This window comes from Salvelinus fontinalis, chromosome 8 (genome assembly GCF_029448725.1).
Source record: "Salvelinus fontinalis isolate EN_2023a chromosome 8, ASM2944872v1, whole genome shotgun sequence".
Lineage (NCBI taxonomy): Eukaryota > Metazoa > Chordata > Actinopteri > Salmoniformes > Salmonidae > Salvelinus > Salvelinus fontinalis.
Window position 1 is genome coordinate 28,832,838 of NC_074672.1, and position 17,920 is coordinate 28,850,757.

At 43.3% G+C, this 17,920-nt stretch overlaps 1 protein-coding gene across 3 annotated transcripts; it reads right to left on the reverse strand.

Moving 5' to 3' along the window:
- Window positions 1-320: 320 nt before the first annotated feature.
- Window positions 321-15,319, reverse strand: nr2c2 (nuclear receptor subfamily 2, group C, member 2). 3 transcript variants are annotated; one of them, XM_055932079.1, is made up of 15 exons: window positions 15,130-15,319; window positions 13,568-13,662; window positions 12,749-12,847; window positions 12,300-12,500; window positions 12,077-12,182; window positions 11,816-11,995; window positions 9,867-10,014; window positions 7,271-7,361; window positions 6,992-7,137; window positions 6,715-6,892; window positions 6,451-6,572; window positions 6,184-6,323; window positions 5,892-6,029; window positions 3,209-3,314; window positions 321-3,065 (listed from the first exon to the last, which is right to left on the reverse strand). In XM_055932079.1, the coding sequence occupies exons 2-15, from the start codon at window positions 13,625-13,627 to the stop codon at window positions 2,891-2,893; spliced, it is 1,890 nt and encodes a 629-aa protein (XP_055788054.1). In that variant the 5' UTR covers window positions 13,628-13,662; window positions 15,130-15,319; the 3' UTR covers window positions 321-2,890. The 3 variants fall into 3 exon arrangements, with proteins under 3 accessions (XP_055788054.1, XP_055788055.1, XP_055788053.1); XM_055932080.1 differs by having other exon boundaries at window positions 3,209-3,305; window positions 13,568-13,742; XM_055932078.1 differs by having other exon boundaries at window positions 13,568-13,742; window positions 15,130-15,318.
- Window positions 15,320-17,920: the final 2,601 nt, after the last annotated feature.

Below are 17,920 nucleotides of genomic sequence, written 5' to 3' on the forward strand. Positions count from 1 at the left end.
ATCAACACTAGGTGTCTTCTTTCCCATCCCAACTTTACTTATTTTCCCATTCTTTTGGACAGAGGTCCATTCTTCCTTCCACCGCCATCCGATCCATGTTCCACATCTGCCGCCGCCATCCTTCCGTTCTTCATCCATCCAAGTCTGTACCCTTATCTTCTCCCGATGTGCTATCAGTTTCAACCAGAACGTCTGCCTTCTTCCTCTCAACTACTCTCATCGTCCTCAACCCTGGAAAGATATATCCATTAGGATCCTCTCCTGCTGCGCTGGCATCCGTGTTCCAGAGTAGTGTAAAAAAAAATCATAAAAGCACATACTTTTTGAATATATGAAGATATGTTTATTACACTGATAACTGCAGTTCCAGTGGCCTGAGAGGGAATGCTGTGATACAGGAATCAAATTGTTGTCTTCACTGTCAAGTTAAGAGGTAGAATATATGTAGGCCTACAATAACCTTCAGAAAACATAAAGTTACTAGGCTCATTGGTTAGTGTGTGAAAGGTGAAGTTCCTCAGGCCATGGAATATGTTTCTTTTTTTCTCCAAATACAATATCACATTCGACAGGAAAAGACACTTTTTATATGTACTGTATTTAAAAAGCTACAGACTTGAAACAAAGGCTTTTACAAACCAAAAACAACACCGTCCATATCCCCCCATGTCCTATGTAAACAATAGAAAACAGTTTTTGTTGCATTTAGTAGTTAATGCATTGAAATTGCTCAGGCTGATAACATTTGTAAGTCACAACATTAAAACTCCACATTTTTCGTACAGCATTTACTAAAATGCATAAGCAATTGCATGCACAGCAATGCACTATACAAAAACAATAACAATGCTCATTTTCTTCAGGGCAAATACTGGCAAGTTGCAATATTATAAAACTCTGATTAAAAAAAGGACATGCACTCATTTGAATGATAATACATGTAGTATAGAGCTCAGTTCACAGAATAGTCAAAATAACAGTCTTTGCAGGTTTTAAAACCAGCTATTACAACAGAACACCTATAATTTTAGAGTACATACCTACTTATGACTTCTTTACATGTTATAAGTTAGTGTTACTGGTTTTGTTGCTGTTGGACAATGTACACATCATTTTCACGTGGTACTAGAGGTGTGGTACTTTAAGTACACTTAACATGGAACAAATACATTTGTTCACAACAAACCACATTTTTACATTTTGGAAACTATATCACACAACGATATACTGTGCAAGAATACAAAAGGAAAATACCTGCTTGATGTTCATTCAATAGTGAAACTATAGATAAATCATGCTAATATTAAAGGGAAAACACATTTTGTCTTGAGAACTCAAAATATATATTTTTTCTATGGTGTGAATACCTGCATATGAATAAAACAGTCACTGTAAAGTAAGTCTGGAAGCTGACTGAGATCACTACAGTATGCAGTGTGTTACTGCACTCAGTGCACTGTATAATATCAGCTGGATGGAAATAAATAAACAGAAAAGAGAAATACTGGACACAGAACAGGACATCATGTCACACAAGGCTTGATTGTCATGACAGCAAAATAAAATGGTGGCCATAAAATTGCCCCTAACCACTGATGTAAGACTTTATTTTACCTCTCTAACAGTAAAGGTTAGAACTACCAGGATAATCTGATCTTATATCTATGGGTAAGGGCAACTTTTACCTGGAGCCAGGGTCATGTGGTGATTGAACAAACAAAATCTTCAACACATTATCTAAATGGTTCAAGTTAAACCCTATAATGAATGTGCATTTGCTTTAGGCAGACATAGTAACAAGACTATTATTAAACTCCTTCTCTGTAGGATCGATGACCCTCCCCAGCAACAGGCTGTCATTATATGGACTAGTTTAGGGAAAGTTCCATAACAATTGCAGTGAAATGAACCCCCCAAAATTGAAATGTAACCATTCTAACTGTTCTCCTGTTCGGTTTGAAACAAATAATAGATTTGATGTTCTATCTGAAGTGGAGAGCACATGTAATATTATCCTGAATGGAGTGGCTCAGTACACAAATGGCTTGTCCATCGTCGTATACTCTGTAGATTAAGGATCCAGGTTAGCTGCTATTAAACTGTGAACTAAGTCATATTCCTGATTTAGAGGAATTGGTCGTCTTTTCAACCAAAACGTTTCAGGGACAGACAGCTCGAGGCATGAACCAGCATCATAACATAGGCTATTCATACATTTAAATGTTTCTTTTTTACATTGTAATACCTGGTGAAAAGTTCAAAGTACAAAAACACAACAAGCCTTCACACCAATTCATGTCTCAGTTTACTCATGTAACGACATTCAGGCAAGCGTCGCTCATTCTTAGTCTAGTGTTAAATACAGGTTAGAGGCTAGCAAGCGGTAACTCAATCGATATACTTTTTGTTGAGCATGAATGTACAGTAAGGCCTGCATAAGATAAAACCATATTGAAAGGCTTGAGCGAAAAGGTCAACTTTACAGCACATTGAAGCCATTTTGCTGAAGCAGTAGAGGTTACAGTGACGTATTAGCCACAGTACCGCTCCCTCTCCAGGGGGTTAAGTGCTCTGAACTACGGAATCTGGACAAGAGACTCACAGTCCCATCATGCATCTCTTTCAGAGAACCATCAAACCCTCATCCAGGGGTACCCATAGTTACGACCCATAATCACAAACGATGAGGAGCGGACTTTCTGGGAACAACACGGCCCGAAAGGAATTTCTCCATGACTTTGCATCTTGCGAAGAGTATTTTAATTACATCAAATGTTTGCAGGACAAAAGATGGGGGTTTCAGAATTAGGGTGTTTTTTGGGGGGTACGTGGTACAAGTCTAGAGATGGGCTGGAGAGGTTTGGGGGTGGATAGGGGTGGTGGCGGGGGGTCACGCTGTGGGACCGGTGATCTGGGTGTTGTAGTCGGCGGTCTCCATCTTGAGGATGTAAGGGATGATGCTGTCGATGGGCACGTTGCCGATCAGGCCGGTGAAGAATAGCTCCTCTGTGATGCTGGAGCTCATCAGACGCAGCGCAGGGAGTCGCATCAGGATACGCGTCAACCTAGGACAACCAATCATAGAGAGACAAGTTAATACATGTGATTTATGGATCCAATCAGAAAAAGACAGATTCACATATGAATTTATGGGACCTGTGGGGAGGGTTTAAGGATTTATCAAGATCCCGATTGGCATACAGCATACCTGTATGTGTCATCTGGATAAGTCTTCTGCACATAGTCCTGCAGTTCCATCTGGGCTTTCTCCTGGAACTTCACTATCTGGCTGCAACTGTTCAGGCCTGGATGGTCTGATTAGTGAGACACACAATAGCTGTTTCCTAACAATACACTACGAGGTAAATATGGAAACGTTATCATGAAGTTATGCTTATCTACTCATCTAGTTGATATACTGTACATATATATACCTATGTGGGTCGTTCCACCAATTAGGTGCCTTTTTAAATTTATTTTACCTTTATTTCACCTTTATTTGACCTGGCCAAGATAAAGCAAAGCAGTGCGACAAACAAAAACACAGTTAGATATGGAATAAACAAACGTACAGTCAATAACACAATAGAAACAATCTACAGTGTATGCAAATGAGGTAAGATTAGGGAGGTAAGGCAATAAATAGGCCGTAGTGGCGAAGTAATACAAATTTAGCAATTAAACACTGGAGTGATAGATATGCAGAAGATGAATGTGCAAGTAGAGATACTGGGGTGCAAAGGAGGAAAAAAACTAAACAATATGAGGATGAGGTAGTTGGATAGGCTATTTACAGATGGGCTACGTACAGGTGCAATGATCTGTGAGCTGCTCTGACAGTTGATGCTTAAAGTTAGTGAGGGAGATATGAGTCTCCAGCTTCAGTGATTTTTGCAATTCGTTCCAGTCATTGGCAGCAGAGAACTAGAAGGAAAGGTGGCCAAAGGAGGAATTGGCTTTGGGGGTGACCAGTGAAATATACCTGCTGGAGCGCGTGCTATGGGTGGGTGCTGCTATGGTGACCAGTGACCTGAGATAAGGTCGGGCTTTACTTAGCAAAGACTTATAGATGACCTGGAGCCAGTGGGTTTGGAGACGAATTTGAAGCGAGGGCCAGCCAACGAGAGCATACAGATCAGTGGTGGGTGGTATATGGGGCTTTGGTGACAAAACGGATGGCACTAATAGACTGCATCTAATTGACCGGGTTAGGGGTAGCCAGGTGGAAAGCATGGCCAGCCGAAGAAAAATGCTTATTGAAATTCTCAATTATTGTGGATTTATTGGTGGTGACAGTGTTTCCTAGCCTCAGTGCAGTGGGTAGCTGGGAGGAGGTGCTCTTATTCTCCATGGACTTTACAGTGTCCCAAAACTTTTTGGAGTTTGTGCTACAGGAAGCAAATTTATGTTTGAAAAAGCTAGCCTTTGCTTTCCTAACTGCCTGTGTATATTGGTTCCTAACTTTCCTGAAAAGTTGCATATAGCGGGGGCTATTCGATGCTAATGCAGTACACCACAGGATGTTTTTGTGCTGGTTAAGGGCAGTCAGGTCTGGAGTGAACCAAGGGCTATATCTGTTCCTTGTTCAAATTTTTTGGAATGGGGCATGCTTATTTAAGATGGTGAGGAAAGCACTTTTAAAGAATAACCAGGCATCCTCCACTGATGGAATGAGGTCAGTATCCTTCCAGGATACCCGGGTCAGGTCGATTAGAAAGGCCTGCTCGCTGAAGTGTTTTAGGGAGCGTTTGACAGTGATGAGGGGTGGTCGTTTGACCGTAGACCCATTACGGACGCAGGCCCTGAGGCAGTGATCGCTGAGATCCTGGTTGAAGACAGCAGAGGTGTATTTAGAGGGCAGGTTGGTCAGGATATCTATGAGGGTGCCCGTGTTTACGGATTTGGGGTTGTACCTGGTAGGTTCATTGATAATTTGTGTGAGATTGAGTAGTGTAACTTGGTGAAAAGAAAATGTTTTATTTCAATACATTTTTATATTCTGTCATAAAGAACACATGTTCAACATAATTAAAAAACAAGTTTTCCCCATCTCAAGAGGTTAAAGAGAAAAAAAATACTATAGTAAGTGCCAAATCCCCTTATGACAGGGGAATGGAAGCTTGTTGTGTGCAACAGATAAGGGTAATTGAATAAAATCTTAAACAGGTCAAACCCGCTCAGTTTTCACCACAAAACACCAGAAAATGGCCAAAAAGAGAAGAACCAGCTCACCTGCTTTTACACTACACTTTTGAAAAAAAAAATGTTTTTAAAGGAATAGTTTCACCATATTAAAATGAGATTTCTGTTCAAGTAACAGGGTTGACCTTAAAATGAGGTACAGGGTTTTTTTTTTACCTTAAAAATGAACCAATAATCACATGAAATAAATAACAATCTTCAGAAATGACTTTGTCAGAGTAACAAAATAACTAGGGCTTTACAGTGATGGTGAAAACTGAGAAATGTCAGGGTTAAGTGAGTTAAAATCTTCCTAGAAGTCACGGAGGATGCAGAGAGGGACATATTAAAATGCTGGCACTTGAGAAATTCTTTATTCATATATGATTTATTTTCCATGTGGTCTATATTAAAACGGGCACTTCATTTAATATAACAGGCTTTTGAAATTGTATTTTTGTGCACAATTTCTACTTAAAATATCAAAGTGACGCAAAAGGCACTCATTTCGTGGAATGACCCATGTACTGTATATGTCAAATATAATTTATCTGAGTAAATTGACTCAAGTCTGATGTTTCTCATAACTAGAGAATTTATATTGTCTCGACCATGTGACCTGACCAGGAGAAACTTGGGTCCCTAGTCATTGCCTGGGATTTATGATGTATTTCTAACATAATGTATGATGTTAATTGGACCATGCTCACCAGGGCTGAAGAGCACTATGGCCTTCAGGTAAGCATACTCATAGCTGTCTGTCTCCATCTTAGCCATGCTGTTACAGAACTCCTGCAGCTTCCAGATGTGTTCCATCACCTGCTTCACTCTCTCCGCAGACACCTTATCTACAGGGGAACAGCAGACAACACCTTACAACAGAAATAATTAGAAATTAACTTGTTTTCTGGGGACTGTGTGTCTGATTGTATCAGGGTGTGCGTTTTGTGAATTTAGTGTGTTCATTGTTTTGTATGGAGATCTTGAGGTTTGATGGTGTACCGTCCTGGATGCTGTTCTGGAGGTGGTTGATGATGGCTTCCAGGATGGTGGAGAGACTCATGATCTGAGCACACTGAGCCAGCCCCAGAGTGAATAGCTCATTCCAACAGGCACGTACCAGGCTGGTGTTACTCTCCTGACTGAGACACACACACGGTTACAGGACTGAATCATGATTGGTTGAGATGATGCACACAAACACAGACAGTTCAAGTCACACACATAAATACCAAAAGCGTAATAACACTTTGATATGAGTGTTCTTACCCAAGAGCGGAGAACGCAGGGATGGAGCTTGCCCAGTGCATGGAGAGGAAGAGGAGGCGGGACGCTGACTCACAGATGTAGTGCACATTCAGATAGTCTGGCATGGGGCTGGGCATGGTCAGCTACAGGAGGGACAGAGAGGGACCGGAATAGATAGAGATGTCAGATTATTGAAATCTCAAAGGTTACGTGCATACAAAAATAAATGGTTGAACACCAGCAAAATGTGAATACATTTAAAAGTTTAAAGTTTAGATCCACCACCTTGAAGCTGACGTGTGTGTCTGTGAGCAGTGGGCCCTCCACCTCAATGAGGGGGGTCACCTGGTCCCGGCTGATCACTTGGATGGTGGCTCCACCCACACACTCCCCACCCTCCGCCAGGTTCTGCCCCACCCCCGACTCAGATGGGTTCAGGGCTTTGGCCAGGGTGTCGAAGGCACTGAAGACACACACACAATACAGGAGCAATTACACACACACACACACACACACACACACACACACACACACACACACACACACACACACACACACACACCGTGTTATCTCGCTGGCAGACTGCTCCTCCTGCTGGTCGTCTGAGGTATCACTGTTGTTCAGGGACTCACTGAGGGAGTCGGTCAGGTTGGCCAGAGATGTCACCACACTGGCCAGGGTCCCCAAGTCCCCCTGTCCCGACTCAGACTGTCGAGGGGGGTACATCCAGTGAGCCAGTGATGAGACCAACAACACACTTTCATTCCAATGACCGGTCCCATTCACAGCATGTTAGGACAGGGATTACACTGAGAATGTTGAGGAATAACAGAGTTTGTACCTTGGTGTCTGTGGCCAGCAGTAGAGTCCCGTCAGCCTGGATCAGAGGCTGCTGGATGTTCACCAGCATCCCTGGGTCTAGCAGACTGGATCTGGACACAACACCAGTCAGACACCAAACTCTAACCCACAGGACCAATCAGAGCTCCTAGGGGCCGGGGTCTTTAATGCAGGCAAACTTAAATCCATTTGTCCTCATTTCTACCAGCATGTCACATGTGCAACCAGAGGAAAAACAACTCTAGACCACCTTTACTCTCCCTCGCCCTCCATTTGGCAAATCTGACCATAATTCTATGGTCCTGATTCCTGCTTACAAGCAAAAACTAAAGCAGGAAGTACCAGTGACTCGTTCAATCGTTCAGTGGTCAGATGACGCGGATGCTACGCTATAGGACTGTTTTGCTAGCACAGACTGGAACATTTTCCAGGATTTAATGGCATTGAGGAGTATACCACCTCAGTCACCGGCTTCATCAATAACTGCATTGACGACATTGTCCCCACAGTGTCTGTACGTACATTTCCCAACCAGAAGCCATGGATTACAGGCAACATCCACAACGAGCTAAAGGCTAGAGCTACTGTTTTCAAGGAGCGGGACACTAATCCGGATGCTTAAAAGAAATCCAGCTAGGCCTTTAGACGAACCATCAAACAGGCAAAGCGTCAACACAGGACTAAGATTGAATCTTACTACACCGGATCTGACGCTTGTCGGATGTGGCAGGGCTTGAAAAATATTACGGACTACAAAGGGAAACCCAGCCGCGAGCTGACCAGTGACGCGCGCCTGCCAGACGAGCTAAATGCCTTTTATGCTCGCTTCGAGGCAACAACACTGAAGCATGCATGAGAACACCAGCTGTTCCAGACGACTGTGTGATCAAGATTTCTGTAGCCGATGTGAGCAAGACCTTTAAACAGGTCAACATTCACAAAGCCGCAGGGCCAGACGGATTACCAGGACGTGTACCCAGAGCATGCGCAGACCAACTGGCAACTGTTTTCACTGACATGTTCAACCTCTCCCTGACCGAGTCTGTAATATCTACATGTTTCAAACAGACCACCATAGTCCCTGTGTCCAAGAAAGTGAAGGTAACCTGCCTAAATGATTACCACCCCGTAACACTCACCTCTGTATGTGATGTCAGCCATGACCAAAGGCTGGTCATGGCTCACATCCACACCATCATGCCGGAAACCCTAGACCCACTCTAATTCGCATACCGCCCCAACAGATCCACAGATGATGCAATCTCAATCGCACTCCACACCGCCCTTTCCCAGCTGGACAAAAGGAACACCTATGTGAGAATGCTGTTCAATGACTACAGCTCAACATTCAACACCATAGTGCCCACATCACTAAGCTAAGGACCCTGGGACTAAACACCTCCCTCTGCAACTGGATCCTGGACTTCCTGACGGGCCACCCCCAGGTGGTAAGGGTAGATAAGAACACATCTGCCACACTGATCCTCAACACTGGGTCCCCTCCTGTACTCCCTGTTCACGCACGACTCCAACACCATCATTAAGTTTGTTGACGACACAACAGTGGTAGGCCTGATCACCGACAACGATGAGACAACTTAGAGGGAGGAGATCAGAGACCTGGCAGTGTGGTGCCAGGACAACAACCTCTCCCTCAATATGAGCAAAACAAACGAGCTGATCGTGGACTATAGGAAAAAGAGGGCTGAACAGGCCCCCATTAACATCGACGGGGCTGAAGTGGAGCGGGTCGAGAATTAATGTACTTGGTGTCCACATCACCAACAAACTATCATGGTCCAAACACACCAAGACAGTTGTGAAGAGGGCACGACAACACCCTTTCCCCCTCAGGAGACTGAAAAGATTTGGCATGGGTCCCCAGATCCTCAAAACGTTCTACAGCTGCACCATCAACAGCATCCTGACCAGTTGCATCACCGCCTGGTATGACAACTGCTCGGAATCTGACCGTAAGGCACTACAGAGGGTAGTGCGTACGGCCCAGTACATCACTGGGGTCAAGCTTCCTGACATCCAGGATATATATACTAGGCGGTGTCAGAGGAAGGCCCAAAAAAATGTCAAAGACTCCAGTCCCCCAGGTCATAGACTGTTCTCTCTGCTACCGCACGGCAAGTGGTACCGGAGCGCCAATTCTAGGACCAAAAGGCTCCTTAACAGCGTCTACCCCCAAGCCATAAGACTGCTGAAAAATTAATCAAATGGCCACCCAGACTATTTACATTGACCCCCCACCCCTTAATTTTTACACTGCTGCTACTCGCTGTTTATAATCTCTGCATAGTCACTTTACAAATGACCACGACTAACCTGTACCCCCGCACATTGACTCGGTACCGGTACCCCCTGTATACAGCCTCATTATTGTTATGTCATTTTCTTGTGTTCATTTTTTACTTTAATTTATTTAGTAAATATTTTCTTAACTCTATTTCTTGAACTGCATTGCTGGTTAAAGGCTTGTAAGTAAGCATTTCACGGTAAGGTTTTCACCTGTTGTATTCGGCACATGTGACAAATAACATTTGATTTGATTTGATCCCAAAGTATCAATCAAAGTAGTAATCTCTAACCTGGAGCCATCACTGTCGGTGATGAAGGTTGGCGTGGCGATGAGTGGGCTCATCAGGTTCTTCCTAATGTAGATCTTCTCTGTGGACGCAGCACAGTTAACAGGCCTCTCTCTGGGCAGGTCAATGGGCTTCCTTTCACTCTGCACGGCTGAGGACACAAAGGACAGAAACACCATCAACAACACTAAAACCCTACAGCAGGGGTCGGCAACAGGCAGGTAGATTTTTTTCTGAACCCCAAATGTTCTTAGCAAAAAAAAAAAATGTAATTCAGCTAAAATTGAGTGTAATTTAGGAAATCTGTTCCCAACCAAGTATTCACACAAATAGAAAAGAGACATATCCCACTGGGCATTCTATTCCACATTGGTTCAATGAAATGACGTGGAAACAACGTTGATTCAACCAGTGTGTGCCCAGTGGCATGTGACAACGTCTCAATGTAATCAAGTATTGAAATTATTGTTATTTTCAAATGTAATCTATTTTTGGGCTTAGTTATGGTCAATTTGCATTGAGCAATTAGTGCTTTAAAAAAATATTATTATTATTTTATTTATTTTTTACCCCCTTTTCTCCCCAATTTCGTGGTATCCAATTGTTAGTAGTTACTATCTTGTCTCATCGCTACAACTCCCGTACAGGCTCGGGAGAGACGAAGGTCGAAAGCCATGCGTCCTCCGAAACACAACCCAACCAAGCCGCACTGCTTCCTAACACAGCGCGCATCCAACCCGGAAGCCAGCCGCACCAATGTTTCGGAGGAAACATCGTGCACCTGGCGACCTGGTTGGCACGCACTGCGCCCGGCCCGCCACAGGTGTCGCTAGTGCGCGATGAGACAAGTATACCCCTACCGGCCAAACCCTCCCTAACCCGGACGACGCTAGGCCAATTGTGCGTCGCCCCACGGACCTCCCGGTCGCGGCCGGCTGCGACAGAGCCTGGGCACGAACCCAGAGTCTCTGGTGGCACAGCTAGCACTGCGATGCAGTGCCCTAGACTACTGCGCCACCCGGGAGACCCCCAATTAGTGCTTTTTGAAGTCTTTTCGGTTTTGGAACATTTTTGATATATTTTTTACATTAAATGCACTATTGTTGAATGCTGTAACAACACTGAATAAAACAATTAATAAAAGTCCATGATGGTAGTGACTGCCCATTACTGCTCATCACTGTTATTAACCATAATTTATTCACATTACTTCACTTTAATAAAATGTTTATTTTATTTGATGACTTTACTATTTAATTCCAAGTCATAATCTCATATCTATAGAGCTGCTGCCTATACTGTCTGACAAAATCACTATTTTGTAGTTCTTCAAAGTCAATAAGGCATACTTTTATGACTGCTGAATACCAACTATCAATCACTTTAGATAATTTATTTTCAGACTTGCGAATCAACTGCTTTCTATCCCTTTCTCTCTTCTCTCAGTATCTATCTGTGTCTGCTCCGCACAGACCGGACAAGGTTAAGTGGGTGTGCAATGGATTATGGTCATTGTAGTTGATTACCACGTTTTCTGCACTAAACTATGTAGAATATTGACTTGTTGGAAACTACAACTAATACATTGCACAGTTCAGGCCTCATTTGATTTATCTCTACAGAAACTGCACATCGAGCTCACAGGGAAAAAACGAACGAAATGGAATTCAAATAATTGAACAGACATTGGTAAATTAGTTGTTTAAAAAATGAAAAATAACCGAAATGTTGATTAATCGCTCAGCACTGCAGTGTACAAATTATTATAATTATGTTCCGGCCTTCCACTCTGACAAATCTGCCTGCGGCTAAATGTAGTCGCCTCCCCCTGCCCTACTGGTACCTTGTGAGCAGACATGACTTAGGTGGGATGTTAGACAGAGTTTCTGATGTTGGGATGGGAAGAAAAAAAATTCTACCCATCTTCATGTGCGTGCGTTGGTGTGACTCACACTCCATCTTCATGCCCATGTCCAGGCATTTCCTCAGCCGGCAGAATTGACAGCGGTTACGGTGGTGCTTGTTGACAACACAGTCCTGGTTACTCCGGCAACTGTAAGTCAGGTTCTTTCTCACACTCCTCTTGAAGAAGCCTTTACAGCCTTCACAGCTGACAGCCCCATAGTGACGCCCTGACAACAGAACAGAGAGGAGGGGTTAGTGGTATGAATGGGCCAATGGCCTGTGAGTGTGTGTGCGGTGTGCATGCGTACCTGAAGCCTTGTCTCCACACACCACGCAATATTCTACAGGTTGAGGCCGGCCCACGTCCCCTGCCTTCCCCAATAACTGCTCCACCGACGCTGCATCTGTCACAATCTAGAACACCAGGAGGAGTAGAAGTCACTGAGGTGTCACTGAGGGGGGTCAAAGGTTACACAAGTGTGTCATGTAATGCTGTGGTTTAGATTTGTGGTTTTATGGCTACTTCCGTACCTGTATTCTGCCGGGTACCAGGCTGTCTGCGGTTGTGAATATGATCTGCTTGGTGCCCTGGTTTTCTGGGGAGGTCAGGATGACTTTGCCCGTTCCTGAGCCATCAGCCGCCGCCAGAATAAACTGCTGCTTGGGCCCGCTGAAGGGATCCATGGTCGTGACTATCTGGATCTTCTGACCCGTCTGCTGGTCCGTTACAATCTGAGAGGGAGGGAGGGGTCATAATCCCACATCCATCCATCCATCCAAACAACTGCTATCCCTTTAATTGAAGCACTTACAATTATTTAAGCTTTATCCAAATAGTTTTTAAAACAATATTTTGTTTTTAGTGGGATTTGTCAATCTGTGTATATTAGAAATTGTCACTAGGGTGCAGTGTGTGTAGGCTATCAATAGGTGGCAGTGACTTCAAGCAGTAGCATGTCAATAATGTAGGGTATTGTTACCTGAATGTGCTGCGGTGTGGCTGAGGGCTCAGTGGAGATGATCTGGAAGCGTTGTGGAGAGCCACTCATCACTGACAAGTCAGCGGGAGAGGTCTGCACCTGAAACACACAATACAAATACATTAACAGTCAAATCCTAAGAATTATGTGCAATAAAGCACACACACACACCCACACACAAAATACATGTGGGAGCAGCAGGGAAGCCAGCAGCAGCTAGTCAGAGGGAGGGGCTTGACTGTGCCCTCAGAGTGACCCCTCTCTTCTGAAGGTTAAGAGTGGCCTCTGTCTCCACGGCAACCAAGGAGTCAGAAGCGACCTGCCGGGCCACACAGAGCAGCAGCGTCAAAGATGGTGGATGAATTAAGATAGTTCACCCAGGCCGTTTACTATTGAAAATTGTCAGTTCCGGTCTACTTAACTGGGTGTCTCCCATAGACACCAATTCAATAGCAGCTGGGTCTGGTCTACTTAGTTCATTGACTTTCATTGAACCAGACAAAAACAGGGGTGTCTGGAAGTGTATCGCCTTTGTCTCGCAAAGTAAATAATCTTTGAACAGGAAGCGTGGGATGGGTTAGGGTCAGGGTGCCCTTTCACATACACAGTCACACACAGAAAACCAGCATGCAAACACAATTTACCTCCTTATAGCACACAAACACATCCTCTCCCATAATAACAAAATAACCACACACACACACACACAAAACCAACATGCAAGCACAATTTACCTTACAATTTACCGTACAGTACACAAACATATCCTCTCCCATAATAACACAACCACACACACACACACACAGACACGTCACTCACCTCCGTCACCTTCTCAGACGCCACTATCTGCTGAGAAAGCACCTCCACATTGGTCATCATGGTGATGTAAGGTCATTAGAGGGGCCTGTCTGGAGCTAGGCCAAAGACATCTGTCAACTGCAGTGTGCAACCTCTCTTATATCAGCAAGCAGGGTTATGTTCAATTAGAACAAACCTAAGCAAATGTTTTCAAACGGAAAACAAACGTGAGCATTGTCAGTAACCAAGTTCAGGTAATACCTCATTTGCTTCATACATTATATTTGGATCGTAACAAGAGTGTGCGGCAACAGCCACAAAATACAGCAACTTTAAGATGAGTAAGTGCTTTTATCATAGAATTCTCCCCTTGACTTCATGCAATTCAGCACCAAGGCCAGCTCCCTCATTCTCCCTTTTCGACTTTGATTTCATGGTGTGGATTGGAGGCCCGTTGCTGCTCAGTATCCCAGTGATATGCCAGACGAGGGTTATGCCCTGCCAGAGCTACCGTTGGTATCATCTTGCCTATTTCCCAGGTATTCTATTCTATTCATTGTTCCATTTTCTCGTAGAGATATGTGATAGTCTCTTCGCATGCAAAGCCATCTCATCAGAGATGCACAATCATGAACGATTTGTCCTCTGAAGGAGAATGTAATGTCTGTTTGAGGACAATTCATCCGGGGGAGGGCATCTTATTCAGTGATTTGATTAAGGAGTGGAGGGCATAAGGCTGTAAGTGTACACAATTACACATCACACTTTCCATTTCTGGATTTTACCCAATCATATAGTGTGTGTTTGGGAGAGTGAGTCTCTCTCTCATTAAAGGAAGAAAAAGCTATGATTTGAACCGCGGTGAAGACTGTCATTGGCTAAACAATGGGGGAAGGCCATGGGTTCGTTCGTTCACTAGCCAAACGACAAGTCTATCAAAAACGATTTTTTTCCGACATTCAAAACGAACAAAATGGAGAACCTGGCAATTCGCCAACAATAAGGCAGGCAGCCATTCATTAAATGTAAAAATATTTATGTTTATATCGATGAGATACCCGTTATTTAACATATTATTGCAATGATAAAACCCTGATATTAAAAAAAAGTAGCGCCTGCATATGATTACGCAATCAAAACAAAATTCCTTGTCCCCGAGATGGCAAAGGTAAAAGGGTCGGGTTCATCTGCGCGGTAGTACTAGCCGGCTAGCTAGCTAACATTCTAGCTACTTGGCTGCACTGACAGCTACAGCTCATCTTTTGTCCTCGGCGTTAGAGCTTTATTTTGGCACGTTTATATCTCCGTTGATATCAAAAGTTTGACACGGGGGACATGGTTTTCAAAGGCGTTGTCACTGAATGGATATTTGAATTGCCTGACGTAATAAGTTTAACGTTGAAATAAGATGAAAGATGACAGCACTGCCCACGATTGACAACCATCCAGACCCAAACCCACCACCGGCTAGAGCTCTCCATCGAACCGCACAGCATCAAGCTACAACAAAATATCCTGTTTTTTTTTGTCTCGACTGCCTTCACTAGCATTAAACCGCTTAAATATTTTGGGTGAAGACTTACCACCGGATGAAAGATTGCAGATTTAGGTCTGGGTCTTCTATTTAAAAAAAAACATTTGTTTTTGTTTTTATTCTGTAAAAGGTCATAGTTCGTGACCCCATTCTGCCAGCATGCTTGGAGTTTTTTCTTCTTCCTCCTCGCGCGTTCTGCGCTTTTCTCCCTCCTAGCGCGCGGCGCGAGCCAGACAGACTGACGTCAGCCTGTCTGCCTTCTTCGAAGGGGAGCTGATTGGTAGATTTTGTTGTCAATATTATAGGCCTAATCCTTGCGTACATTCTTTATAATATAATATTCCTTCGAATAAGGAGAGAGGTGAGTGTGGTGTGTAAATCTGACCATTTATTAAATCTGACTGTAATAAACCTAATAATTCCACCTAGGGGGAATTCGGATAGAATGGGACATCATGTAAAATACATTTGCAAGTAGCCAGCCCGCATATCAACAACATTCTCAGTAATGGTTACAGAAACGTTTTACTTGCTATGACTGTGAAATGTAGTTGTTTATCTACCTTAGTTGAACGCACTGACTGTAAGTCACTCTGGATACGAGTGTGTATTAAATTACCTAAATGTATGTGAAAATTAAAATGTCTAGGGGTCATGTCTAACCTAATTCTCCTAACCTGCTACATGAATTATCCTAACCTGCTGCATAGTTCTCCTAAACCTCCTATGAAAAGTCAAATTTGACTAAAGCTGTATCCCTTCTAGACAAAACCTTATTTTGGGTTTTACAGAAATACTGCCCATCTCTGAAACCTGAGGCTTTTATTTATTGGTCTGATAAGAGGAAATCTAAACTATTGTTTAAATTTTGTAATTTTGTATTTTTTTCTTCTGCTTTACCAACCATAGCTAGCTAAATTAGGACAGAATGGAGTAGCTAACGTGGGACAGTCTTAAAGGCTTCTCCAATGGAAGAAAGAGATCCAGTTTAGCCCAACATGATACATTACTGAAATTCTCAGATGTTTCCCAATCACACAAAATGTAATATAATTGTCATTGGGGTATAATTAGGACTATAATAATTGTGTCCCAGTTAATCTAACCTGCTGTCCCAGTCTACCAAATGCGAACTGAAAATATGGTTTTGACTCAGTGTAAACAAATGGGTGGGTCATGCCTCCTGTGAATATGATATCACATTTTTTTGATGTGTGTGTGGGTGATTAGGAAACATCTTGAGGATTTCAGAAATGTATCATGTGTTGGGCTAATATGTTGGATAGATGTCGGAAAAGGTTACAGAAGATGGAAACACTAAAAGTGTCCAACTTGTTCCAAATTCACCCTATATGGTTCTTGCTATAAGCCCTAGTTCATGTGTGGTGCATATATATATTTAAACTGGCTTTACATTGCTTTTCCAGGCTTCAATGCTTATTGTTGTTGAAATAAAAATTTGTGTCCGAAGAATTTGGCAGAACATCATTCATGGCACTTGTTTTTCTTGTGTTTTCCGAATATGTATTCTCAAAAACAGGTTGGTGGTTGTGGCGGGAGAATCAGAATTAGCTCGGTAACATAGATAATTAAGATGTCTTATCTGCTTAAAATGCTTATATGATTAAAACTGTTGAACTCTTGTTATTATATTATATCCCTTTGGACTCTGGTGTTGGCAGTTGCACTTCCTCCTTCATATGGGCCTCAGTCACCTGGGGCCCAGAGAAGGGACAAGTCAGGCTTGCATATCACATGTCCCTGTTGCTATGCAGAATATCAGAAAGAGAAGAGGACATTAGGGAACATTGTCTTCATATGTGGATATGTATCTTTACCTATTACAAACCATGTGAAGGGATGGCGTAATTAATGGAGAACCAATTACTTGTCTCCACAATGTCTGTGCCCAGTCACTCCCTCCTTTGGCTTTGGGGGAGATAAGGTCTGAGACAGGATGTGTGGGGTAGTGTCTGGAACCATTGTACGTCATCTCTGATGTTGCACTTATCCTGGGATAGTGTATGACTTAGGCTCACTCCCCTCAGTGAGCTCGTCTAGGCGTGTGGTCAAGGACATGGGTTTTACTCGAGTTAGAGGTATCTGGAGTTGACAATTAATGTATGCCATAGAATGGTGTTTCTGTAATATGAAGTACCAGGGATGAAATCGGAGCCTTGTTTTAGGTGCCAAACTCTGTACAATAAGAACAGTCTTCATAGCAAATGCTATCTGGCTGGGTGATACTCCTTTCTCACCTTGTGACCCATTCCACACATATGTTGTTTGTCATGAAGACAGGGGGTGTATCTTTGCTATAAAATATATTTATATCCTTTGTGTCAGGGCTCTCAACAAATCATCTGAGGGTGTTTCGTCGACCAGCCATCGCTATTGCAGAGCACTCACCAATAAAGATTCAGTTTAAGTATAACTCTGAATTGTCTCATAAGTTTGTCTCTCCTCATTTGATAATATAGAAATTGACCACCACATGGTCTCTCTGCCCACACATGCCTGTTATTCTACTGTTACACTGTGTGGACTGTGTAATCTGACTGTAATTTAAGGAGTTTTATTTACATACTATAATCTAAAAGCACATCCTAGGTAAAGGCAATATGGTGGGTGGCTGGTGGGTAGGAGGGTTGGGCCAGTAACCAAAAGGTGGCTGGATCAAATCCCCGAGCTGACAAGGTAAAAATCTGCCATTCTGCCCCTGAGCAAGGCAGTTAACCCACTGTTCCCCGGGCGCCGATGATGTGGATGCTGATTAAGGTAGCCCCCCGCATCTCTCTGATTCAGAGGGGTTGGGTTAAATGTGGAAAACACATTTCAGT

Excerpts from the sequence above, each read along its gene's own strand:
- nr2c2 (XM_055932079.1), bottom strand. The coding sequence starts at position 13,627 with ATGATGACCAATGTGGAGGTGCTTTCTCAGCAGATAGTGGCGTCTGAG. Across the intron at positions 12,501-12,748 it reads CCACACCGCAGCACATTCAG|ATTGTAACGGACCAGCAGAC; the intron begins GTAACAATACCC and ends CCTCCCTCTCAG. Across the intron at positions 6,324-6,450 it reads CCTGCGTTCTCCGCTCTTGG|TCAGGAGAGTAACACCAGCC; the intron begins GTAAGAACACTC and ends TGTGTGTCTCAG.